Source organism: Marasmius oreades, chromosome 5 (assembly GCF_018924745.1).
Source record: "Marasmius oreades isolate 03SP1 chromosome 5, whole genome shotgun sequence".
NCBI classification, from domain to species: Eukaryota; Fungi; Basidiomycota; class Agaricomycetes; order Agaricales; family Marasmiaceae; genus Marasmius; species Marasmius oreades.
Genome location: NC_057327.1, coordinates 1518292 through 1543884, shown reverse-complemented (window position 1 = coordinate 1543884; position 25593 = coordinate 1518292). Strand labels below are relative to the sequence as shown.

The following is a 25593-nucleotide window of genomic DNA, read 5'->3' as shown; positions in this document are numbered from 1 at the left end:
ACTTCGTGCTTGGATCCCGCGCTCTGATACTACTTATGCAGTGTTACACCCCTGCAATAAAGCAAAGCGACTGATGAGCAAATCTTTGACAATGTCGAGTGAATGTCACCATCTTGCACACCGTTCTCATACGAATCTACCGACCTGCGCCTTTATTGGAACCAATCTAGTTCCTTGGGTATCGTAGACGGTAATCAAAAGTTCAAGACAAACAGGTCAGTCCCTTTCAACTCCGTATGGTGATTCTGAGTTCCATGGACCTGACAAGAAGTATCTCGCAAAAAGTTCGTAACAAACATCCAACCTCAGCCGATCGTGCGCAGCAAACGAAACTTGGGGAAGTTGGGGTCTCTTGACCTCACGCAGATCTCAAAGCAGCACGAGTCCTCGGACGGGATTTTGTACCACCCGAAACATACAAAATTTCTTCATCGTTCTTTGATGTTGCGTCGTTCCCTGCTTTGTCTTCGTATTCTGATCCCAACGCGTCTTCGCTGTCGGAGCCTCCAGACTCAGACTGGCGACGGTGGTCATCATTCGAACTTGAACTCCTAGTCCGCCTTGTTTTGACTTTCTTGGCTTTTGGAACTTTATTATCGCGTCCATTCGACTTCCTGGCACGTTTCTTGGTCTGAGTGCCCTCCTTCGACTTCTGGGGTTGTTCCTCCAACCAGAGCGTGTATTTGTCCACGATTTTGCGTTGGAAATCATGTTGATAGCCGACACAGGTCATGGTCACGACCATGACACGCTTTGAAGAAGGAATCAGACCCTCAGCCGAATTTCTGGTCATTGAGTAAAGCAACTTACATATTCCCCCCTATCAAATGAATCCATGATTTCTTTGTCACATTGAGACTCTTGACCTTTCCTTTGTCCTTCAAAAGCTTGTGAAGGTCCTGTTTAGTGCAACGGCGACTGGAACCTGGTCGGTTCAAGAGTAAGACACGGGCCCTTATGTCTTCCCCCCATCCTTGGACTAAAGCACCATTAATCCAAGCGGACTTTGCCTATACGGTAGGTTCAGTGATCACCGAATTTGAACCCAGAGCAGCAAGTGAAAGTCCTACTGCATAGGACAGCTCATCCCATTCTTCCTTGGACAAAATGGCTCTGTGCTCGATTTTGTATTGGCCCACGTAGAGCCATTGGTTGGCGTCCAGACGCACAAAAACACGATGAACATCATAGTCTTCTTCCTCTCCCCTCTTTCTTTCCTCGTCTTCAACCTTTACCTTTACCTCCTCGTCTTCAGCCTCCTTTGTTGTCTCCCAGTCGTACTTCAAGTCGTCGACCTCCATCTCATCAGCAGAACAGATATTCAGGTAAAGCCCAGGAAACCCAGGTCGAGTTGGCATGTAGGGGTGGTAATCCCAGTTCATAAAATTGAACATTGCTTCCCCGAAACCATCTCGGATCATTTCCCTCCTCTTATCTTCGCGTACCTTGGGAAATGCTCCTTGAGGAGAACCTCCAAACTGCCGGCTAATGAACCCACGGGGTACTGCCAAGTCGATGTCGATGCCTCGTTCACGGTCCACGTCAAAAGTGGGTATGGGTTTCATGTAGCGGTGGATGGTTTGGATCGGAACATCTTCTAGTTTGGATTTTTTCTTGAGCTTTGGCTGAGAAGACCGTGGAATGTTAAATCAGCAGTACTACGGACATGTGGATGATGGTTATCGGGCTTACATTAACCGTACTCTCGAGCCATTCAAAAGCATCTTGCTCTGCTGCATCGTCAAATTCAATTTGAGGCCTGATCTCTTCCTCCTTGACGGTTCTCAGGTCGATCGGAGGAGTAGTCGCCGAATTCACGACGGCAAGATACTATTAATTGAACGTGTTAATGGGAAGAATTCTCGTGGGCGCGCGTATTGAGAACATACTTTTTCTGTTGCTCGAGCACGAGAACGTGCAGCTATGTCTTCCTCATCGTCCCAATTTATTTTAGGTTTTAGTTCGTGCTCATTTGAGTCTTCAATAAGGCCGTTAATCGACGAGGGGTCGGTGTCCATGCTACCTTGACCGTCAAGTTGTCTGTTGTGTCAAAAAAGACCCTTGAAATTAGGTATCTAAAAGTTGTCCTTCAGTGCGTGTTTCCGCCGTAGTGGGATGGTCAGAAGCTGAGGATGACGCGCAAGCGACGCGAAGTTCGACATTGGGATTCGTGGGAAATACAGCTTTAAAGTCCAGCAGTTTCGCGTTGAATTTCCTTTTTTCCTCTCCTAGTTCATTCGTTTGTTCGAATCCCTAATCCATCACATCCAGTATTTACAGTGCTGAAGGGCTAGTGTGGCAGTCGTCACCCCGACACCAGTTACGAATCTCGATCTCAAGAACCCAGAGCAGTCAGGCTCATAGTACTAGACTAGGTAGTTGAGACTTCGCTCCTGATTTTTGAATATGTATGATAGTCTTACGTTGCTCTTTCCGCTGCTTTGAAAAAAGAAGTGAAACACGAACGAAGTGCATGCGCATGACTTACGCATGTGTGGCTGCTGCTGCATTCGCACGGTTGCAATCGGTCGGCAATTTCCGGTCTTCAGCGCTCAGTGACCTCAAGGCCTCACCGGCCTCAAGCTTCAAGCTCAAGGTCAGATAGCAGCAACATATTCTACAAGAAATCATACATAGTATAATAGAAAGGTCAAGAAACACGAAATCATGGATGTAAAACCATCAACTCCACCCGTCCAACCACCTGCGAATAATCGCTACTTTACCACCACAATCCACGTCGGTTACCGAGGAAACCATCGATAGAGGCGCCATAGGAAGTAAAATATCCCGTAGATTGTTGAGGGTGCTTTTCTTGAACCTGGCGATTGGCCAACACGACCTGTTTCTGGAGCTTATCTCGTTCGGCCGCCGACGCATTGCAAGCTGTCTTCAAGCGTTCTTGGAGGGTAAGAATCTCCCTTTTCTGCTTTTCAGAGTCATTGACAACTGCCTCCTGCACTTGGGCTAGACTCATTTCGAGTTCTTCCTTCTCCAAATTGTACTTCTCCTCCTGATGAAGCGCCTCCTCCTCAGCTCGACGAACGTCCTCCTGCATCTGGTCTTGTTCCTTCAACACTTCCTCGCGTGTTTCCTGTTCACAAACGGACACGGCCCCTGAATCTGAAGTGAGTACATTCAGTGTTACCCCAATCGTGTCACCATACCTTTTATTTTTTCCATGAATTCCCGAGCCTCAAGTTCGTCTGTCCTCATCTGCTCCTCCGTATCGCGCCTCAGCTCTCCTCCCGCAGCAGTCTGCAAAAGATCCTTCTTTTGGTCAACCATCTCCGTCTGGATCTGCAACGGGAGCGGCTTATTCCCGATCAACGAACGAAGGATATTCTGTGCAGACACCTCCGTATTCTGACGACGAACAAGACGCGCGCCCTTGTCAATGACCGGTTTAAAGAAGATTTCTTCACTCCTGAGTTCGGTTTCTCGTGCTTCACCAGTCTCTTTGTCCACATATTCCCACATCGTAGTAGCAAGAACAACATTTTTCAGCGTGTCTTCACCGCAGAGCTCTTTGAACATCTTGATGTTTCTTCTGGATACGCCGCCAACACGTCTATCCGAGATACGATGAAGAAAGATGACGCCCGACAGAGGTTTCTTGTTTTTGTAGCTATGTTGCGTCTAGGTGAGTTATCTACCGAGAGATCAATTAGAAAACATAGTACTAACCCATCTGATAAGAAAGCGGCGACCATTTTGAGGACATCGACATCAGTGATGGTATCGTCGTCGAAACCAGGAGTGTCGATAAGGGTTACTTGATATCCCTCAAATCTGAAAGGCGTCGCGGCTTGCACAGTCTTCGTACAAGACTGGATGCCATGGCCGACTGGGAGGTCAAGTTTCCCGGCGTGATTGATGAACTGCGGAAGGCATGAATGAGCGTGAATTGAGGGAGCGATGGAAGCTAGAAAAGGTTTGAACATACAGTCGTTTTCCCGCTGCCGGTAGCTCCCATGACGCTACATCACATTGAGGGTTAGCTATAAAAGGACCATCAGAGAGCTAGCCACGTACGCGATGGTCACTTTGGGCTCTTCGACTACGACGGTCTACAACGAGAAATACGCTCAGCCTATGGTCTTGTCTCAAACTGAATATTCACCCACCTTGGGCTGCAATGTTGGTGTTGCTGGCCTCAGAGGTAATGTCGAGACCGAAGGTGTGGATGGACGCGATGGGATGGCGGGTCTAGTATTTAGTGTGGGAATAGCTGGCATCGAGGGTAAAGTAAAGCTACTGTAGGGAGAGGTCAGTCATATGCATATGCTGAGTAGCGTAGCTCTGAGCTCATACCTAGACGTCGCTGTCCTTGTAGCCTTTCTACGCTTTGCTGTAGCAGGCGCTGGAGTCGGGACTTGAGCTTGGTTCAGAGTGTTTCTGCGCATCGTTTTTGCAAAACTGGGAGAAGGACGAAGAGATGGTAGAGAGAAGTAATGGGTTCGTGTGGAGGTAAGGATGACATCGAGGTCGGAAATAGGACGCCATGTTTATACGTCGCCCTCTTCTTCTCCGCACGAGGCCCAGTTGAGGCGCGGATGGGCAGTCAGGCATAAGGTTATCGGATGGTGCGACTTCTCGTAGTAGCTTGGCCTACAACAGAAGGGCAGAGTTGCGATCGACAGAACAGGCTTTCGACGCATGTCGGCGTGTCCTGGTTGGATGTGTGCACAATTTTTGCCAGAATGCCGCTTCTACGGTTCGATGATGATCGCCGCTTCATAGTGCTCTTGATGTCCATGAATCACCATGCAATTCACAGCCCAGGAACCAGAGCCAAGCCATCGAATAATTGAAAAGAGATGTATCACTTGTACCAGAAACGTGAATTTGAGTATGGCAAGCTGGCAGCATATCAAAGACTCCCCAACAGCAAGTCTGTCATCAAGTATCGACGAGCGCCCTCGGGAATGGCGGTTTGTGTGTCAGGAATGGTCCGTTTTGTCGTGAGGCTTCTGTTGCTTTTGAAGATTGACCACGCTGGTGTTGCATTTTCCACCGTGGGTGCAGTGTGGGTTACCGAACGATTGTCGCACTCCTCAAGGTCCGGGTTTCCATTTCCGAAGGACACTGACTGACTTGCTGTGTATCGGTACAAGCTTGCATTCCGCACGAGGTAGGCTTCCAAGGGAAGATCGACGACTAGTGTACTGGATGAATTCAAGAGGTCAAGCTCGATGCGAGAGATTACCCCCTGTACGTACTCTATTGAAACTGGAGTGATTAACGAACCACAATGTCTGCTGTTACCCGTTGAGTAGCTCTAAGACGAGGTTCGTTTAATTGAATATTCATGGTTCGGTTCCTATGGTCAACTCAGACGTCATTCCATTGCTAGGAGGAAGTCTCTTGCAGACGATGAGGGTCAAACGACGGGCTTCATACACGTTCCATTGTTGACATGGTGGAGTTTGTAATCATAAAAGGTTAGGCGCTGGTCACCGGTCAACGTTTCAACCGCTGGTCCGCTACTTACATCTTGCTAATTTATTTCTTTTTGATTGCCGTTCGGGCGGACTTTGAAGGCGAGGTATTATCATTAGGGATTTACATCCTTCGAAGAACCCCGTAGGATGCAGAAGGACCCAACGTACAATAATAGTTTAAGGTACTTTGGCGCCTGACGGATGTGGCAGGTAGAGGTTACTCAGACTCACTGGATATCGCGACCACTGTCCCATCGTTGGGGTACGATTCATACCTTTATCACCCCTTTTTTGCAAAACTTGTTAGGCGCAATAAATGGGCAATATTTAGGACGCATGGCCCGATATGTTTAGACCGAAGTAACTGCCAAATCTTGCAAGAGCCAGCTGCAGGTCGTTCGGAGAAATAAGATACGTTATAAGTACCTTTCCCGCATCAACGAGATCCTGGCCATCAGGGGCTACGAAGTCCATATTTTAGAATACAACGGTGGTATCCATGACACTGGCAATTTCATATACGATATAGAGGTATAAGAGTCACGACCACTGTCATTGGCATTGGAAAAACGTGAGGGATCGGCGTACCACTCACGCTTCCGACTTTAAAACACAGACATCATCAACACGGATAATCAACAACTCTTCAAAACTGCCAAGTGTATCAGCCCCAGCACAACCGAACCACACAATGCGTTAATTCCTTCAAAGTCTAACAGCATGTCCAGAATGGCCAACCCCACCAGGGTAATTCGTAGCCCAAGGTACGTAGGTAGATTAACAACCTAGATTGACGTTATTCGTTATCAGTGTTGCATTTACCGAATATGAATTGGAATTACACACCTTGACAACCAGCAGACAGGATTTGAAGGCTTTCATTCCAATCGTCCTCCATCTGGGGGTTAGACAGAAAGGTCGATTGTGCCAGAACTCCATTCTTTTCGTCTCCCTATCGATGGTTGTCGGTGCAGGTAAACCCAATAAGGGCACCTTTTCAGGATTTATATGCCCTGGAGCAGCGTCGTGATATTCCTCAGATTCTGACGTGGTCGACCCGTCAGCAGAATCCCTTCTCCTCAAGAAAGATACAGGACTCGGAGGTAGCCGGGATTGAGAGGGCGGACGGTGAACGACAGGAAGTCGATGGTTTTCCTGGCGATTGTCCCGGGATAGACTCTGTCGGCGCGGTCGAGAGGTCGTGGTATCAGGGCTAAGTGGGTTAAACTGATGTGGAAATGTAAGTAGCTTTGAAACTCAACGAGATAGGTAAACCCCACCTTCCCCGTCTTTATGACATTGGAAACTCTCTCAACTGTCGGCCGCTGCGATGGTATCGGATTTAGAAGATTCTCCAGCAGTAACAAGACAGCCCGAGGCATCTGCCTCGCCTCTAGCGCAGCCATCATCGATTGGTCGAACTTGAACCCTGGATAGTTCAACACTTCCTTCTCTAATCTATCCATCTTCTCTCTTTCTTCTAATCCCGCTGTGACCTCCCTTTCGTTCCCTCGACTAGCATATCGATACGGTAGTCGGAAGAACAACATCTTATGGAGCACCATCCCCAACGACCACATGTCAGCCTTGGAGTCGATTTGCTGTAGGAGGCCTGTTTGAGGGGAAGGTAACGATTCTGGCGCCGTGTATTCCAGTCTTAAGTTGGACGTCAGAGAGCGAGACGGCATTAGTGTCCTAGCAAACTTACGTTCCCGTATTTCCCGATCTTACGCCTCCGGTTGAGACCATGTCCCGGGAAGTCCCAAAATCGGATAACATCGCTCGTGGACTTTGTATGTACATGGTTCGTGTTAATCGCCAATACCACAAGATAAGAAATGTCACATACACCAATCTTCCATCGTCCCATGTCAGTAGTACATTTCCGGGTTTGAGGTCTAGATGGAGAATCGATTTATTGTGCTGTAACAGGGGGGTCGGTCGACAAACACGGAAGTGAGGGCAATTCGAACGAACCAGAAAAGCTAGACCGTCGACTACATCACAAAACAAGCTTTTCACCTCGTCAGCGCTCAAAAGATGTATCGCGTTCCAACCCTCGCTTTTATTGTTATATCTGTTTCCATCTCCACCTCCACCCAAGCCCATCCTACGCAAACGGGTTTTCTCTTCTGGGGAGGCCATTTGAAACTCTCGGAAAGCCCGTATCCTAGCAGCCCTGGAAGTTGAGCTTCGATCGGAGGTTGGTGGAGAAGGGTGCATTGGCGGGTTATCAGTGGAAGGAGAGGGTGTAGGGGAGGGTTCGAAGGGATTCTGAGCATGATTATTACGGTGGTGAATGGTGATAGGACTGGCTTGACCTTGTCGACCGTCAATAAAGTCGTCCAGACTACAGGACGAATAGCTGAGCAAAGAATATTCCAAAGCCAAGGAAGAGATCGTTCACCTTCCACCTTCGGCCCATTGCATCAATATGCTAATGAAAGACTGAATGATGAATCAAATCCAAGTTTCCGTAGACTCACTGTAAAGTTGGCACTTTGGGTCCAAATGCAGAGAACTGACAAGATTCTAGCCAAGCATGGCTAGAGCACGTCAAACTTGGGCTTTTGAGAATGAGATGCTCACTCACTGGTAAGTGATGATATTCGGATGATGGAGCCTCTCCAGAAGTCGAACTTCACGAAGGATATTGAGAAGATATGAATGCGAATTTCCGACCGCAATTTTCTTTACAGCGAAGTGACCTGATTGAATGAGGTGAGTAATTGCCAAAGTCTACAATCGTTCTATGCACACCAAGAGGGTTTCCGTCCAACATATGCTAACAAACGTTCTTGACCTTGTCCGAAATCTACTTTGAATAGGCTCGTACCTGACAGAGATACACACTCCCATTGGCACCCATGCCTAACCTACATTCCTCCTGAAAGAAAGCCTTGAAATAACCTTCTGCCAGCATTCCAGGCGGGAACGAGCTCGTCTCTTGAAAAGAGGATTCCAAAGGTGGCCTTGACGTTCCTGTCGTCGTCTCGTTCGCCACAGCCAACAACCTGAAATAGTTTGATGTTCTTGAGTACAAAACTGGCTCGGCATCCAAGGATTCATCGTGACCGTCGAATAACGAATCCGGTTCAAATCCCAAAGGTAACGTCTGTTTGCAATAGGGACATGGAGGTCGAGGTTTTCTGGAAAACTGACCAGATTGCCGAATAGAAAGAGCGTGAGAGGTTGGATTGTACAAGACGACTTGATTATCGGAATTGTGGAATATTGGACGCCAATCTGGGTCTAAAGGTATTAAGGCAGCTGCGGTAGGGGGCTCGTGATGGTCGAGTTCATCGTTCATGGCATTCCAGACGATAGAAGGTGGTGGCCGACGACGATGATGGCGTCGGCCACGAGTTTGTTTATTGCCGCGTCGCATGCTCACTTCCATCATCGGATAAATTGTTTTCATTCGCTATACAAGCTGTTATCATCGACTACAATGTCCGAGCCATGGTGTCGTTATTACCGACTGCCCTTTGGGAAGACGAATATCGATGCGCCACGGCCTCCTTCCTGAACCAAGCTGGAAAGCAGACTCCGGATTCCTCTCTTCGCCAATCTCGTGGGAACTCGAATACTGTTCGTGACATTCATTGTTGGGGTCAGGTTGGGGTTACGCTTCTACACAGAAGGTAACTACGGTGAGTCGATGAACGACTCCTTTCTTTTTGCGATACACTATCATCGTCGGCAACCACATTCTTTGTCCTTCAGGGAGTTGTACAGTGACGGCGTTGCCAGAGCTGATACATGCCTTTGAACCAAGACTGGACAACGAGATACCGCAAGCCGGGATTTCTTTTCTCCTCAGACCATGATCCGTTTTCTTTGCAACTTTGTGTGAAATAGAAATATTGATCAAGTTGACGGTGGCAGCACAGGAAACGAATTCTCCCGGATGCGACTCCAGCTTCCAAGGCCGGAGGTTCTCCAACACCCGGGATGTGGAGCAGAGCTTTGACAAGGAACGATTTGGCGTTACTCGTTCACCTCAAGTACTCGCGGAGACATCCGAGTATTCTATTCTGTTCTACCCTATGTATTCATTCTCTGACAGATGTCTGTGACTCTCAGGCTCTCCATGGCTATTGGCATGCTGAATACCTTTCAGAGAATACGCCACGTGCCATGAAGCGGCAGTCTCTTTGTTTACCGTGGAACATTTCATGACTGGCCCGAGAGGTCGGATATGTTGTGCAAGGCGCTCGGACGCGTATATAATAGGCGTGGTATTATAATGGATACTCGCTGCAGTAGACTGTATTACAGGGCTACTTTTAAATATCCTTCACTTTCCTCAACTTCGAAATTCTCCCCTCCAACATCCCGCTGCCCAAGGAATTGCGATGGACCCGTCTGCTCTTACACCCGAGGCTCTCAAGCAATTGACAACAGCTTATGCCCATCTGTATGTCCTTTCATCCTTCTGAGAACACAGCCCATACTATTTGACTGAATCAAGCATCACGTTAGGTTGGCGAATAAGTATCATGCTCTCGCATCCACGGTCCTACTTTGTTTCGACCATGTCCTCACCTTTGATGTGCGTCGTTTTGCTACTTAGCGCTTCTCAGACGTTGTAACTTACTTCCTTTACCTTGGTCTTCTTTGCCTTGATCAGGACGAAATAAAATACATCTGGCAAAGGGAGAAGAATATTCCTTTCTGGCTCTTCTTGACTTCCCGATACGCATCGCTCATCGTCTCGCTCATCTACTTGGTCGCATTGCACGATCCTTACTGGGCTGGAGATGCGTGTAAAAATTGGATCTGGTTACCAGTCGGTATCGGGTGGATTATCAGGTTTGCAACTGGAAGTGAGTTTTCATACTTTCAGTTTCCCCCCCTTTTTAATCCGGGGCTGAATTCCGGTTCTCTCAACAGTTATCATGAGTCAGTGCTTTCAATCTAGAAGCTGGAAGTGGCCTCCTTAGTAAAAAGGACTCAATTTATCCTTAGTTCTTCGAGTCCACGCAATCTACTCTCGAGGTCTGATCAGCTGCAACAACCCTCGACTATCTTCTGACTCGATCCTCCCTCTTCTGCAGTCACCTGGGTGCTCTGGCTCACGGTCCCAATTTTCATTGGACACCTCGTCGTTATCGGGGTGTGTTGTTCTAGCTCAACCTCGCCGCCGCTGGTACCACCTCGCTCCGTGCTGATTGCTGAGTTCCTCTTATAGTGGGCGATCCCAGCGGGTGGTGCAGCCAAACTACCACAGGGATTCATCGGATGTATACCCAAACCTAAACCAGGAACTGGTCTCCGTATGTCTCAAATTAAACCTTAATTCTGAACTTTTACCAATGGATCTACCTACTCAGGGTTGCCTTCGGTCTATATTGCAAGCCTGGTATTTGACGCCACGGTGTTTGCTTTAACACTTGGTCGAGCGATTTACTACCGTATACATAGCTCCTTGATTCCGCTCCTGACGCTGGTTACCCGAGACGGAACCTTGTATTTCGCGTAAGTGGGCGAGTTCGAATTTCCTCCCCTGAGTTCCTTGTTTCTGACTTTGGAACAGTGTCATCTTTATCGTTAACCTAACGAACGCATTCCTGATGACGGTACGTTTCGTTTCTGGTTTATGAAAGGCTTAAACTGGACCATTGCATTGTCTATTTCAACTTTCTCTAGCTCGCTCCGGTAGATTTCTCTCCCTCTCGGCGACTCGCTCATACTTACATCTGCTTTTCCAGCCCGATCTGAGCGTTATCAACGCCCCGTTCGCGTCAATGTCGGTATCCGTATCACAATTATCCATGCTAGTCAATACTGACTGTCCACTCTCAATGCAGAATAAGAACCATACTCGTCTCTCGGTATGTGCTACATTTAAAACCTTAAAATTTACCCGAACCTCCGCTCACCCTGCTCGTCTGTATCACTCCATAGGCTCTTGGTCAACCTCCGTGTCGCCGCCGATGCTCAAGGAGCTTCACGCTCCAGTCGCAACCCCCATTCCCACATCTTCACCACGGTGAATACTACCCAGATGATAAGCAACTTCTACACTGTAGGCGGAACAACGAGTTTCCTCACTCGGATAGGAGGGGATGAGTTTGCGGTGCCCTTACCGGATACAATCTTCAAGTCGGAGGAAGGTCCGTCTACCGAGTGGTCGGATGGCAACAGTCGGGATATGAATGAAGAATATGAGATGAGTAGTATTGTCAATTAGATCCTGGCGAGACCGGTTTTATTTATTTTTCCTTTCATCGGAACTATATCCAGTTAATATATCTGATACTTAGCCGAGACATGAGAACAAGCGGGAGGAAGGAGAGGAAAGAGCGATTGGTGGTCCGAATATATGAGTTTTGGAGGTACTTAAATCGACTTCGTGATCAACGTCGTGCTCAAGCTCAGCACATGCTCAGAAACAGAAATGAAACAAGAATAGATGCATGAAGAATCTGAAATGCCAAGTACCACAAGAAATAAGTTTTACCTCCATTCCACACAGACCATTTCCCAGACTAAACATAGCCCTGGGCTGAACCCCGAGAAATGAGGTATTGGACTGGGCGGAGGATGGATGGAAGAGACTGGAAGACATGTAATGATATCTCTCGTTTTCCTGTGGCCGTGGGTGTGCTTGTTGTGCTGGGCGGATAGGGCAGAATACTTCCGAGTAGATATGAACAGCTGCGAGTGGTGTCGATTAGCGTATAGACGATGTTCGATATCACTGAGATGGACGTAGAGACATATAGGACTGAATTCATATGTGTACAAACCCGATACAGAGAATAACTCTGCCATCGTGAAAGAGTACCCAACAGGAATAAAGCCTGCCGATGTGAAAGGTCTGACACATGCGTACCTTTTCTGTCAAAAATTCCTCCCGCTGCATACGCGAACTGGACGCGAAGATTCATGTACGACCTGGCGCTCTTGAGTCATCGGGGGCTTGGAAGCTTGGAAGTTTTAGTAGAATTCAAAGCTGCGGTCGGATGTAAGTCAAAGGGCGACGCGTCGGTGGCGAGATCCAGGTTGAGAAGTGGTTAGAAATCTCCTTCTTCATGCATTTCAGGTTCCATGGCCGCTTACTTACAGAGCACTGTAAGCAATTGACCACACGAGGCCGTACCTCGTTTGAGTTGTCTTGTTTCTGTTCCAGTATCCAAACTAACACAACATCCAACAGAACTTAAATTACGCCAACCCTATTCCCTAGAAGTCCCAAAATCGGAAAACGTCGCTCGTAGACTAGTCGCGATCAAACCTGTTACAGTCTAGGTTCATAATGGTCCACGTTACCGCTAATACCGTAACACATAAAGGATATACATACACTGACCTTCCGTCACCATACGAGTTTCAGGATCAGAGATGCAGGATAGCTTTGACGTGCTGTGATACGAATCAGGGTATATGCGGACTGACAGAAAAGATCGATTTGGAATAAGTCGCTCCGGGTGCATTATCAAGTGATCCGCGGATTTGATCAAAGCAAAGCAAGAGAGAGCCTAGAGGAGAGAGAGAGAGGAATTAGTACCTCCTGTAGTTGTCGAAAATTTCCACCCGGAATTGGCCAGAAATTCGTGTCCTCCAGATTGACGCTTAGAGAGCACGTCCTTTGGAGGTATACGACCAACAAGACCGATGCTTATGTCCAGAAATGTCGGTAAACAGTGAAAGCTGGTGCAGGATGGTAGTACAGGCGCCGATACCAAGCCGGAATGGCAGCTCTCCTTTGTCGGTACCACGTGGCGGACAGTTCAACGTTCAACGTTCAACCCTTCAACTAGAACGTAGCCTCGTCATGTCAAACAATAAGCCTCGCGATGTAGGACTAAAACAAAGCTTGGTTACAAAGAAGGAGGAGACTATCGACGAAGATTCCGCCCGTCTTTTTCTCAAACAAAGGCCTAGAAATGTTCGTATCACCGTTATTTCTATATTTTACTGTTCATTTATTATATCGGGGGCTATAGAATGAACTCAAAGTCAAAAAAGAATACCTGGACATAGAGCTTTTACCTCCCTCCACAACTTACACCCTTCTCAAGGACATTCCAATCTATGAAGTTACTCTCAAAGGTGCATCTGTGGTCGACACCAGATTTCCTGTATCAAGAGCTTTTCTTAGTAACGTATTCGGAGGTAACACTCAAAGAGTTTTTCCAACTCTTTCTAAAAAGAACCTGCGAAAGATGGAGGATGAAGGTTTTGCCCTTGACCAATGGGCTTGTATGACATCTGCCCTCAACCCATTCCTACCGACGCTGCCTGGTGTTCATGGGCTTTTTTTCGCGCTTCGAGAGCTTCATGATGACCTTAGTCCGATCGAGTACTGGAAATTGGGCGTTTGCCGGGTTTTTTCCTTTCTAGATCAAAGTAAATGGCTTTACGTTGGACATTACGAATTTTCTTATGGGAAGACATTAACTCCCGATGACTGGAAGAACTTACCGTTAGAGGTCTTTTCTCGTACAAGGTCTTTTCTCTTGCAAATCTCATGCTGAATGATGATACATATAGGTCAGAGAGGATTGGATCGGAGCGATCTGCTCCAAAAACAAGCGACGGAGAGACAAGCGCATTCGAATCCACCTTCGAAACAGACCAGGACATAACCGTCAGTTCGAAGCTGAAGAATATCTGCGATTGATGAACAGCAAAGAGGACCGAACGGTAACCCCAGAGCAAGTTAACGAAGCGTTCGTGCGTGGAGAAGAGGTTAGTCTTCCGTCATTAATCGGCCCGTTCACTCCTCTCATGCGTCATTTTCTAGGCCATCATAGCGTGGAAAATGAAATGCGTCAACTACGAAGAGGAGTTTCAACGCAAGCTTACAAGCGAGTTTCCGCGTTGGACTCCTCCGGTTACAGAAAAGTCACGTCGTGGCAGAGGGTCGAAGGTCGCTTCAGGCTCAGAGAACGAATCGGATGGTCCTTCTGGGTCCAGGAAGCCTCCCGCAAAGCGCAAGGGAAAGAAACGCGTTATCGACGTTTCCGATGGATCAGACACAGATAACAATCGACGACCAAAGAAAATTGCAAAGTCCGAGATAAGGGCCGAGGCACGAGAAACTTATCAGAGGATAAGATAGCGACTGAGATGCGCGATAAGATCGTACCACGTGCAAACGCGTCCTTGCGTTTGCACACTGCTACTCAGCTCCTCGTCTCTCTCCTCCGTCGCGCGCTCATCTCCCTGCTTTCTCCCCTTTTTTCTCGTCGTCTTTTTTCTCGTTCTCGTCTCAAAATTTATTCTCTCATAGCTTATTAACGTGTAGCTAACAACTGCTCGCACAATCACTCCCCTCGGCGCACCCGATGATTTTCCTCCCACCCACAAAAACCATCAACGAACTTCAAGAGACCAAAGATTCGACTGACGAGAACGCAAAGCTTGTACCGTCTTGACGATTTTAACCTTCTAAGGCAGTTGAGAACAGTCAGAAGGCAACTTTGAGCTATTGAATTAGAACGAGAGAGACCATCGGGGGCTAAGGGACTGCATATATGCACAAAGCTGAGTACTTTCATGACATAGATCTCAATTCTACTCCACTATATATCTCTCTAACCTCTCTTTTAGAGTCATGTCAATGACTTACAGACTCTTGCAGCCGTCTCAACCATAACGCGCGACATAGGACGAGTATTCCAACCCCGCCTCTAACCTCGACGCGTCATATGGAAGAAACCATATGTCTTTGCGAGCGATTTTGCGCCGCGTTCTCAGTCCTCATCTGGATCGTCACGGGCCCTCGAGCAGGGCTCTTTTAATCAATCTACGTTCTGTTCAGTACCGTTCCTCCTCTCACGTCACTTTATCACCCTGCCTTAGCGCTTCCACGGAAAAGCACGACAAATCTCTATAACGACCGAAGCTTCTCTCCCTACTGTCACTATCTCAACCAACCACCACTCCTTGCCGAGATGTCATTTGACGTTACGTGGCATGACGACCACCTCACACATCGATATCGCCTTTCCGATTTCTGATTTGACCGCCCTCCGCCTGGTGCCAGCCCATCTCCCAACCTATACATACCCCATACCAGGTTACAGAGGTGTTGGGGGATTCTTTTTTTAGCACCTGGGTGGAATTCTCTATCCCGAGAACGCTACCTACCTCTGACCTTCACCCTCCGTTCTTCCGACGACGACCACAAACAGGTAGTGCGCCGCCCTCTACCTCTAATCATCCCCTTTCCCCCCACTCATTGCCACCTACCACCCTCACAACTATGACACCTCTACATGACCATGGTATTCCTCTGGCCTACGTCGCCCTCACCTCCCTCTACTACCTCAGGTCGAAACTTACCTTAAAACTTCATCCTAATATATCGACATCGCTGTCTCTGATCCCGGAGGCGAATTCATCGTAGATGGGGAATCAGATAGAAACCAGTGATACGGGTACTTTCGATGGAATGCATTGCGACGACGCCACTTCATTTGCCTCCTGGCAGATATCCTCTTCTCGTTTTGTCATTTCGGACTACAGATAACGCCGATCGCATGGGAAAAGTTAGAGGACGCAATATTAAAGTTGCCTTTAATCGTCTTCGCCGAAGTGCGGGCGTTGACCCATATTCGCCATTCGTCACTACCTTGCCTCATCCCTCATGTTGTCCTTCTCCCCGCGACTGGCCTTTAGTTTCCACGACATGATCCTCTTTTTTCTCTTCATTGTCGATTCCGATATCACTCTGGTACCCTTCAATCACAGAAGGAGATAACATTTCGAGTTTACGATTGCACCCCCTCTCTATGACACGATATCGCTTCTCTTTTACGACCTCCCGCTCTCTGCGATTAACGATATTGCTTGGGTATATGATTGCCCTCCCTCTTCCTGCGATTCTGATATCGCGTGGGTGTACGATTGCCCTTTCTTCTTCTGCGACTTCGATATCGCATGGTGTATGATCACTTTTTCTTCCTCTGCGATTACGATATCGCTCGGGTCTATGATGCCCTCTCTCCTTCTGCGATTACGATATCGTGTGGGCGTACGATTGCCCTTTTCCTCTGCGATTACGATATCGCTCGGGTCTATGATGCCCTCTCTACTTCTGCGATTATGATATTGCGTGGGCGTACGATCCCTTTTTTCCTCCTCTGCGATTACGATATCGCTTGGGTCTACGGAGCCCTCTCCTTCTGCGGTTACGATATCGCTGGGCTCTACAATGTCCTCTCTTTTTTCTGCAGTTACGATATCACGTGGGCGTACGACCTTCTCTCTCCTGGGTGTACGATCGCTTTTTTCTTCCTCTGCGATTACAATATCGCTCGGGTCTACGATGTCCTCTCCTTCTGCGGTTACGATATCACTGGGCTCTACAATGTCCTCTCTTTTTTCTGCAGTTACGATATCCCATGGGTGTACGATCGCCTTTTTTCTCCTTCTGCGATTACAATATCGTTTGGGGTCTATGATACCCTCTCTCCGCGATTATGATATCATTTGGGTTTATGATGCCTTTGCCCTTCTACGATTATGATTCCGCAAGGGGTTTATGATATCCTCTCTTTCTCTTTGGATTTACGATACCCACCCTGCTTTTACACTTTGCGCCTGGGTTCATGATGTCCTATCTCTGCAATTAGGTTTACAATGCCCGACCTCGCTTGCATCAAGATGTCTCTCGGGTTCAATGCCCGCTCCTGCTGCCATTACAATGCCGATTGGGTTATGATGTCCCACCTCTCTTCGCAATCATGATATTCCTTATTTTCCAGCGCTCACATAATTTTTCTGCAATGACAATATCACTCGTCTTGCAATGCCCACTCTCCCTCCCTGTGATTATAGTATCACTTGTTTTGTACGGCCCACGCACTCGCTACGATCACGATATTGCTTGGGGTTCATGATGCCCAATTATCCTCCCTACATTTATGAATAATTTATAATGATGTCGTTTGTTTTGCGATGCCAACGTACTCTTCCTCTCCGCGATCACAACACTTATTGCTTGAATTATGATGTCCGTCTTTTTCTCTGTGATTATGACGATGATGTATGTATATGATTCTCTCTCTGCGAACGATACCATTTCGGGCTTCACATTATTCTCTCCCTCTCTGCAATTAATCATATTACTTGGGTATACAATTGCCCTCTTTGTGATTACAATATGTCTTTGGGATTTACGAAGCCCTCTCTTTTTCTTTTTTTTTTCTTTTTTAAGATGACGCTCAGGTCTCTAAGATAAAATTATTACTTCTTCTTGACGGCGCCTTCGTTCTTCCCGTATGATCACAGCTCACAATCCCCTCTTTCCCTCTATCACCATACACGGTTATGATTTCTCATATCTACACTTGCGAGACACCAATTTGAGCTCACTATAACTACACCCTCTCCACACTTAGGATTTGCGATTACCCTTCCTGTAATTTGTTTTATTTTATTATATGTTCTTTATTTTTTCCCTTTCTTGTCGCGAACGCGAACTCGCACGGGGCTTGAACATACTTCTCTTTCTGCGATTATATTCCTTTGGGCTTTTGACACCACCAAGTTGTCACCCAAGGGCTCCGGGCCCTCACATATACTACTGTCTCTGATTTCTCCCACAGTACTCGATACCATTTGTAGGCGTCATCGAAGCTCTTATGCTCCACATTTGGCGACGTCTGGAATGTACTCCGACAAAATATTTTTTTCAATTCCGAGAGATTCACTTATGATCATGGTATTGTCTTTGGTCATGATGCTCTCTCCGTACCTACAATTTACCTATGCGGCCATACCTATACTTATGGCATCCTCTTCATCATGATCTCGTACAAGATTCTCCAAAAAATATCACTTTAGGTTCGCGATACCTGCCAATTTGGGATCTTAATGTCCTCTTTTGTTGCAATTACCATATATTATCCCCTGCCATCTGCCTTTTATGATACTAGTATTTGCTAGCAGAAGCCAAAGCACACTAATTTAGTGTGCAATCATCAATGATCAACTCATATCTCAGGATCATATGTTGCTCTCGTACATCACTATCTCATCTCGGTTATGACCTTAAAAACCTATACTGTCAATTTTTATTTATCTTAAATCTGACTTTCTTGATACCTAATCGACCGATATTCTATGCCATATTTTAAATCTAAAATAAAAAATAAAATAAATTCACTCCGCGGAAACTCTCATGTCGGGAAGATAACTCGACGGTGTTATGACATTACCAAGCTTGATCGCCGAAGAATATGTCTATTCTTTTCATTTTTAACCAAATTTTACCCATTCAAATAAAACACGACAGGTCGTTGAAATACTACTATATTATAGCTACCATTTCTTTAACAAGTCAACAATGACTAAGTAACCTATCTTCGACGAATTTTACACATCCTCCAACATTGTACACTCATCGTTTATTGATCAAGTACCACCATCTCCTCCAGAATTAACTACAGGGTACACGAGTAAAATTTCCGACTTGAAGTAGCGGACCATCTGTATTTATCTTTACGCCAGACCAAGTAGGCATTTTGAAATCCGGTCCCTGACCGCCCCTAATCGTATTCAATATTAGCTTACCGTGACTCAAGTTGTTGACTCCAATAACAAAAAATTTTCCTCACCCTCGCTCGGATTGGGTGATCAGGTTTGGGCCTCGCTTCTCTGGACACCCACCTGTTCTTTGTCGGAGTGAGTGCTCGGATGGGTACCACAGGTGCCGTCCAGATCTCTTGGCCTTTTGGCTCCTGAGCGCTCAGGTTTGGCCCTAGCCCACTTTGGGGGTTTTTCTTCCCGACGCGTTTTGCTTTCCCAGAACGCGTCTTACCACGTGCCTTCACGTGCCCCCAAAAAGGTGCCTAGGCCCAGCCTCCGGCAAACCCACAAAACTGAGATATAGCAAGACTGGATTGCTCATACTTGTTTCTTCTCATTAAGAAACCTTTACTACCTCAGATCTAAGCAAAGAAAGAAGCCTATCTTATCCGACTCCGAAAAGGAAGCATACGATTCATGATTCCGGTTTAGACGATGAAGTCCTTTCCTATGAACCGAAGGGAACCAGGTCTCGTCCGCGCGCTTAATGATGTTCATACTCAATTGCTGCTCTATCTTCTTGCAGTTCGTTCCCTTTTCCCTTTTCTAGAGCGATTGTTGACGTTCTTCAGATAATGCCGGACTGAAACTTCCTTAAAATTTTGCTGTGGGACCGATTGGAGTTCAGCAAACTAGTATTTCCTATCTGATCTGATATTTCTTGGTATGAAATGAGATTTTTGAGACTTTATATGAGAATATTGCGACGGAAAGTACAGACGCGTCTGACCACGTGCTCGTAATGATGACTCAGAGTGTAACTTCCGCGCAGGACCGTCTCCAGACGACACACTGCTGCCCTCGTGTTGACCGAAGCTGTCTGTTACACCCGTCCATGAAGATTGGATGGAGAACTCTCATTCGAAAAAGGCGTAGATCTTTTCACTTCCATCCGACTTCCTATATCCCAATTCGCCATTATGTTGAGGACGTTTTTGAGTCTCCAGCACAAGCGATGGCCGAGTTCAGACTAACTCAAGAGTCAAAGCACACAAACCAGCCATCAAATTCTAAGAAGCTGTCATCTTTGATCAGGGATGGTCATTTCCGTATGGCCCAAGCGACCCGAGACGAGTGGCTCAGTAATGGCAGGGATATTGGGTGGGACGATAGTTATTTCGAGGCAGCACACTATGCATTGAGGAATCATATGGCACAAGAAGCAATTGTATCTTTCACCCAATGGTTGCAGCTCCTACCCAATGCAGTTCGCCATCGAGACCACAAGGAAAATCTACGAAGACTCTGTGATGCCCTCTTGAAGAGTCCGCAACAGGACATCGCATTCATCCATCAATTCGCCATTGTTCTAGCCTCGAAGGGATACACTGGCTTTGTCCAAGATTACCTCTTACCTTTAATCAAGCAATATGGGGACAACGAGATGGTTCACAACATTAAATTCGAGCTACTTCCGAAAACACTTCCTTCGCCGTCAACAACATCCGACGTGTTTGAATTTGAACATGATGAATACTTCTTCGAGTCTTCGGATGTTCATCAGGTGCAAGGGGATGACGCTGTAGGCCGTTTACATCAGTGTATCGCGAAGGCTTCGTACGAGGAAGCCAAGACCATCCTTTCTGAATTGGAATCGGTTCATTATCCAATTCCCCCGCATCCTATCTTCGAGCGCGGAGCTCAGCTTGTTCTTGAAATGTACGTCTTATTATCTGAAGATTCAACATTTCATAAGTGATCCTGTAGGCATCAAGGAGACAGAAAGACCAGAAACCACAACTTTCTACTTTTTCTCTCCCATGTACCCCCCTTACACATGCAAGCCTCGGCCTCAGCGATCCCGTTTCATGAGACTGTACAAGCAGTCATTTATAATCATAGGTCCCTTCTCGCCTCTGTCGCCTTAATCCTTTCATCCAAAGGATACGCGGCTATCCTGTCGCCCCTTCTTTTACCGATTATTTTGCGAGTCAACTCACCAGAGTCTATGAAAGAGTTCCTGAAGGAGTACGAAAAACTCAACGAGTTATACCATCGAGGAACGGCAGCGGATCAGGGCTCGAATAGTAAACAGCACATCCCTATGGAAATGCACTTGATGCTCTCCAAAAAATCGATAAGAGAGTGCGCAATCCGAGCTTTGGCAGTCATAGGACATCTCGAGCTCGCTGTCAATTTGATACCAACGATGGATCAGGAAGTCGTTCTCGACCGGCGCACCTACGGCTTTCTGTTGACTCATCTGAAACGCCGTCGCTCTTTACTCGTCGAGCAACCTATCTTCGATCCGAAAAAGCTCACTAAAGTGAATAGCTTTACTGCTAGAGTGCAACGGATCTATGACGAGGCCTCATACGGACACAACGCCACAACTACGGAAATGTCACTTTTACACGGTCAAGAGCGCTTCCCTATCGTAAACAGCGAGCTTACAACTACCTCTGAACTCGCCAACGCTATTCGACGAGCTAAATTTGGACTTCCGTTCAATACGGGAAGGCTCAGAGAGAGTAGAAGATTCCCAAATCAACGCATCCTCTTCCAAGTTATTTCAGCCCTTTCTTCCCCCGATGTTGTTTTGACAACCCCTTCCGGAGCGCAAGAGACGGTTGCTCTGTCTCGACCCCGCTTACTTCGCCTTCTACGCCGACGAGCACTCTACAGCACATACGTACCGTCAAAGATGTGGCTTTTCATGGAGATGGTATATCTCTGGCGCTCAAAACGTTACGAAGCCGTCATCAAGCTGTTTGGGACGTTTTTCTGGAGTTTCGGAGTTCCGATAGAAGAAATCAACCCCATTGTTCGCCTGGCAGATGATCTACTGAGCATGGAATCGCTTCCGGAGTTTTTCAATGGAAATCCTTCAAAGGGTATACTCCCAAAGGGGAAATTGTATCCTTCTTCCGAACAAACATCACTTGTATGGCAATCCTTAGTAATGGTTCATAGCGGTGACAAGGTAAAAGTCGTTGCGTTGTACAAGAAGATGATGGCTTTTGCTCGGACCTATCACGAGGCGTCTAAACAACTTCATGTCAATGCGGAAACCGAAAATCCTTCATTGGATACGCCGTACGTTTTGCCTCCTGGACTTGACCCGGAGGCAGATGACTCTCCCTCTCTCCCGCTAGTATCCCTGGAGCACCCTTTGATTTCCGCAGAAACCTACACACCATTCATCGCACAACTCTCCCCTGGTAGAAAACGCCCTGTGCTTCGAAGGTCTGATCTCTTTCCATCTCAGATCATACGTGATATGACAACGTTGGGACTTCGACCCACTGTCTACCACTTCACGGAGTTGGCACGAGGATATGCATTGGTCGGGGAAAGAACCAAGGCTCTTAAAGTTCTGGACCACCTCGAAGCTGCCCATCCTGTTCAGGCTAGTCAAGAAGATACCTCAGAACTATCTGGTTCGAGTTTTGAGGATGTAACGTCCGTGAACAAAGAACGAAAGGACGGGTTGCCCCTTCCAGACCTCGTTCTTTATATAGCTCTCATGCGCTCGTTCATCATGGCCAGAGACTTGGAGGGTGTAGCGGAGGTCGACGGGAAGATGAAGTCGCGATATGGATCCATGAGGGACATGCAGACACGGAACGAAAAGGAGAAGGTTGGAAGTGTAAAAGAGAATCTTGACTATCTGGAAGAAGTATACCGGGACTGGCATTCGATGGAAGTTGCGAGGCAATTGGAGTAGGTATCATACCGTGTGTCATCTGAGGCCCTCGTAACCGCTGTTTCGGTAAGTCTTATTTGTCAGTGGCGGCATTGGCTAAGTAATTTTGGTTTTATAAGTACTAAGGGCTCGAACCTGCTTCCTGAACCCCGAAGATATCGTTCTGGACCCTGTGCAACCTGCAGGCTGGACTTGTACGACTGGCAGCAAGGCTTCCTTCTGGCGTACCGTCGCGCCCAGATGAACATCGCGGCGATAGTGGCGTTTGGAGCTACCGATTCGTTACAGTCTGAACCAGGAAGAGTGTGGATCTAGTCGCCGCACTCGACTCTGGAGACTGTCCCTTGTAATCACTTATGACGACTCCTACTCTCTGTGGATTTACTTCAAATCGCCTTTCTCTACCCAAGAGACATCCGTTGCTACTTGTCAGCTACGAACCTTTCCGACGCAGACTTAGAGACGTGGACCGTTGATTCCACACAATGTCATGGCTCTTTATCTCTTTCCCTCGTCCTTCTGATGATTGTGTTGTTCATGTGAAGATGTTGGCTACTAATAGGTGCTACACACATAGGCATGAGAATAGCAGTCTGAAAGAATAAATGAAATCGTATAATTCACGAGAGATAATACGGTTTAGTGAACGGGGCTACTCCATTTTCGAAACTGACAAGTCGTATGCACCGTGTTATGTATGATGTTCACAAGCCTCCGAGTTCCCCTACATCCACACCTCATGCATATCCTGGTGAATCAAAGAGCCACCGTTTCGATCCTTGGAACTTGTAAGAAATTGTGGGTCCAATTGGAATGAGTCCAGTGACGACCTCCTTGAAGGAGGACACTGGTACCTACCGTCCCCAAGCCACGGGAACTCCTCAAACTTCAACGAGACGTCCAAATCTAGAGTAGGTAACAGTTTAAGCACGAACGCTTTGCGGACTTGAGCTTCTTGGGACGGAGTGGTCGAGGAGTCGCTATCACAGGAAATACGGCCTTCGCTACTGTCAATACCGCTGTCGAGACTCAAACTCAAACTAGTGCTATCACGACCGATATCCGCCGGCGAGATGTCCTTGGGAATATCTTTAGGAAAGGACTTTCCAGCGCCATCCCGTCTTGATGCTATCCCCGGATGCGGCGCGTCCTCACTCCCAAGGAGTTTCATGTTTCCACGTCTGAGTCCTCGCCAATCCACTGTGGTCGCTGTCGGTAGCAAACCTTCACCTGGATCGTTAAATTGAGCAGTTTTGATGCGTACGATGTCTGCCTGGGCGACCATCATCGACACTCTTTTCGTCTCGTGATGCTCGCTTTCGCTGGGAGTCTTCCCCTTGTCTATTATTCTGTCCGGTAGTGCCAGATCCGACTGCTCATCTTCTCCGTCCTCCTGGATGATCCAGGACCGTCTGGTGGATGGCAAGTTCCATCTTCCTTTCTTGACTACAGTGGGGTTGGGAGGGCGGAAATCCGAGTCCTCGTCTTGATAGTCTTTATGAAATACCTCTAGCACAGATGTACGGGAAGAAGTGGAGCCGCCGAGATGATTGGGGTGATCACGCCCAATGACGAGTATCTCGGGAAGTCTAGGACCTTCAGGCTCAGCGATAGCCGCCTGTACCACTTTATGGATCGGTAAGTGTGACCGGACATATCGCATACGGTGAGAAAATGAGCATTTCATGCTGTTGAGGAATTCCGGATGAGCAGGTGTATTATAGAATGTTAGACGAGGAGCATACCCAGGTCCCAAAACAAACTCGCCACCGAGCTGTGCTATGTCCCCTCCGTGTCTCCACAGAGGCATTCCTGACTTGAAAGCATTCGCGATGACTCTCCATGCCTGGTGTACGATGTGCGGCCCCTTTTCTACCTTTTGGAAAGTCATTCCTAGTGCGTTATACACATCGTTTTTCGAATCGGTGTAAATTTCGTAAGGGCATTTGGTTATCTCTGAGATGAGTAAAAGTGTAAGCTCGAGGATTGGGGAAAGGGAGATGGACATACTGCGATAGGATTTGATAAAGTCGTGGTGTCCATTGCTGATGATAACAAGCCGTAGTCCGTCTCGACGAAGGGCTTCAGGGGCCATGCTTTGCACAGTGGAGAGGACATAATCCTGACACATAGGACAACTAAACAGAAGAAAAGGATGGGTAGCCTTTCGAGAATATGTTAAAAAAGACTCACAGGAAATGACGAATAAAGATAATGATGGTTTTCTGGTCTTGCCAGAGTGACCCAAAGGCTACTCTGACGCCAGATTCCGATACTACCGAAGACTTTGCTGCGAGCTCAAGTTGCTCTGTACTCGGCGGGGAGTGTTCGTCGAACAGAGGGGACGGAGGCTCTATGCCCTCCCAGGGAAAAGTGAAACGAGAATGAGCGCTCTGGGGAGACCCGGGACGTGATGTTGGGAGAGTAGAACCTCTGGACGGAGATGAATGAGCATTAGGGAGCTGTAGAGTAGATCCCGAAATTTGCAACGGAAGTCCGAAGGTAAAGTCATGGCGACGTTTTTGAAGGATACCAGGACTTGTACTCGGGCGTTTCATCTTCATGATGGTGGAAGGTGAGGAATAAGGGAAGAAAGGGGTCACTTACTGGTGAGTGACTGCTTGAGTGCTCACACTAGAGGGGCATCCCTCAATAAGACATCACTACCCTGAGGTGAAATAAGCTCTTGTATCCACATCTAATCCAACAGCAAACATATGGTGGTAAGTTGGAAACATTGCAGGTTCCGATGATTTCCCGCTGAAGACCAGGTACATCTCCATTTATCCCGAGCAAGCAAATGCTCCACGACCGTTCCTGGGCGAATCCAAACTTCAAAAGACAGCAATTTCCGAGTTCAAAAGCGGGTTCAGTGGAGGTAGAGTTAAAGAGTACGGATGTCTCTTATGTGTTGCGAGCTACCACTCGATAGAAAGCAAAACTGAAGGTGTTTAG

At 47.3% G+C, this 25593-nt stretch overlaps 7 protein-coding genes across 9 annotated transcripts; 3 read left to right on the top strand and 4 right to left on the bottom strand.

The window, feature by feature from the left end:
• Positions 1–37: 37 nt before the first annotated feature.
• On the bottom strand, positions 38–2160 carry E1B28_008519 (uncharacterized protein). 2 transcript variants are annotated; one of them, XM_043153333.1, is made up of 6 exons: positions 1890–2160; positions 1693–1830; positions 1071–1625; positions 811–1010; positions 122–751; positions 38–51 (listed from the first exon to the last, which is right to left on the bottom strand). In XM_043153333.1, exons 1-5 carry the CDS (start codon positions 2016–2018, stop codon positions 736–738), a joined length of 1038 nt encoding a protein of 345 aa, XP_043008617.1. In that variant the 5' UTR covers positions 2019–2160; the 3' UTR covers positions 38–51; positions 122–735. The 2 variants fall into 2 exon arrangements, with proteins under 2 accessions (XP_043008617.1, XP_043008616.1); XM_043153332.1 differs by having other exon boundaries at positions 811–1625.
• Positions 2161–2715: 555 nt separating this feature from the next.
• Positions 2716–5436, bottom strand: E1B28_008518 (uncharacterized protein). The gene is made up of 8 exons (XM_043153331.1): positions 5223–5436; positions 4315–5168; positions 4128–4257; positions 4036–4070; positions 3947–3980; positions 3688–3881; positions 3168–3628; positions 2716–3117 (listed from the first exon to the last, which is right to left on the bottom strand). The coding sequence occupies exons 2-8, from the start codon at positions 4404–4406 to the stop codon at positions 2723–2725; spliced, it is 1341 nt and encodes a 446-aa protein (XP_043008615.1). The 5' UTR covers positions 4407–5168; positions 5223–5436; the 3' UTR covers positions 2716–2722.
• Positions 5437–5836: 400 nt separating this feature from the next.
• On the bottom strand, positions 5837–8807 carry E1B28_008517 (uncharacterized protein). Its single transcript, XM_043153330.1, has 11 exons — positions 8281–8807; positions 8205–8229; positions 8038–8152; positions 7931–7990; positions 7852–7881; positions 7422–7794; positions 7294–7367; positions 7153–7233; positions 6725–7100; positions 6291–6671; positions 5837–6229 (listed from the first exon to the last, which is right to left on the bottom strand). Exons 1-11 carry the CDS (start codon positions 8752–8754, stop codon positions 6080–6082), a joined length of 2139 nt encoding a protein of 712 aa, XP_043008614.1. The 5' UTR covers positions 8755–8807; the 3' UTR covers positions 5837–6079.
• Positions 8808–8820: 13 nt separating this feature from the next.
• Positions 8821–12193, top strand: E1B28_008516 (uncharacterized protein). Its single transcript, XM_043153329.1, has 16 exons — positions 8821–9097; positions 9333–9471; positions 9531–9864; positions 9930–9999; positions 10078–10273; positions 10341–10349; positions 10416–10445; positions 10505–10563; positions 10639–10723; positions 10781–10925; positions 10984–11026; positions 11097–11105; positions 11159–11196; positions 11258–11281; positions 11355–11785; positions 11840–12193. The coding sequence occupies exons 3-15, from the start codon at positions 9803–9805 to the stop codon at positions 11638–11640; spliced, it is 1056 nt and encodes a 351-aa protein (XP_043008613.1). The 5' UTR covers positions 8821–9097; positions 9333–9471; positions 9531–9802; the 3' UTR covers positions 11641–11785; positions 11840–12193.
• A 1034-nt stretch (positions 12194–13227) lies between these two features.
• On the top strand, positions 13228–14517 carry E1B28_008515 (uncharacterized protein; the record flags this gene model as incomplete). Its single annotated transcript, XM_043153328.1, has 4 exons — positions 13228–13341; positions 13400–13885; positions 13947–14144; positions 14200–14517. The coding sequence occupies 4 exons, from the start codon at positions 13228–13230 to the stop codon at positions 14515–14517; spliced, it is 1116 nt and encodes a 371-aa protein (XP_043008612.1).
• A 5231-nt stretch (positions 14518–19748) lies between these two features.
• On the top strand, positions 19749–23263 carry E1B28_008514 (uncharacterized protein). Of its 2 annotated transcripts, none has more exons than XM_043153326.1 (3): positions 19749–20651; positions 20700–22704; positions 22758–23263. In XM_043153326.1, the coding sequence occupies exons 1-2, from the start codon at positions 19828–19830 to the stop codon at positions 22657–22659; spliced, it is 2784 nt and encodes a 927-aa protein (XP_043008610.1). In that variant the 5' UTR covers positions 19749–19827; the 3' UTR covers positions 22660–22704; positions 22758–23263. The 2 variants fall into 2 exon arrangements, with proteins under 2 accessions (XP_043008610.1, XP_043008611.1); XM_043153327.1 differs by having other exon boundaries at positions 20708–22704; positions 22758–23155.
• E1B28_008513 (uncharacterized protein) lies at positions 23248–25217 on the bottom strand. Its single transcript, XM_043153325.1, has 4 exons — positions 24832–25217; positions 24649–24776; positions 24384–24594; positions 23248–24326 (listed from the first exon to the last, which is right to left on the bottom strand). The coding sequence occupies exons 1-4, from the start codon at positions 25200–25202 to the stop codon at positions 23363–23365; spliced, it is 1674 nt and encodes a 557-aa protein (XP_043008609.1). The 5' UTR covers positions 25203–25217; the 3' UTR covers positions 23248–23362.
• Positions 25218–25593: the final 376 nt, after the last annotated feature.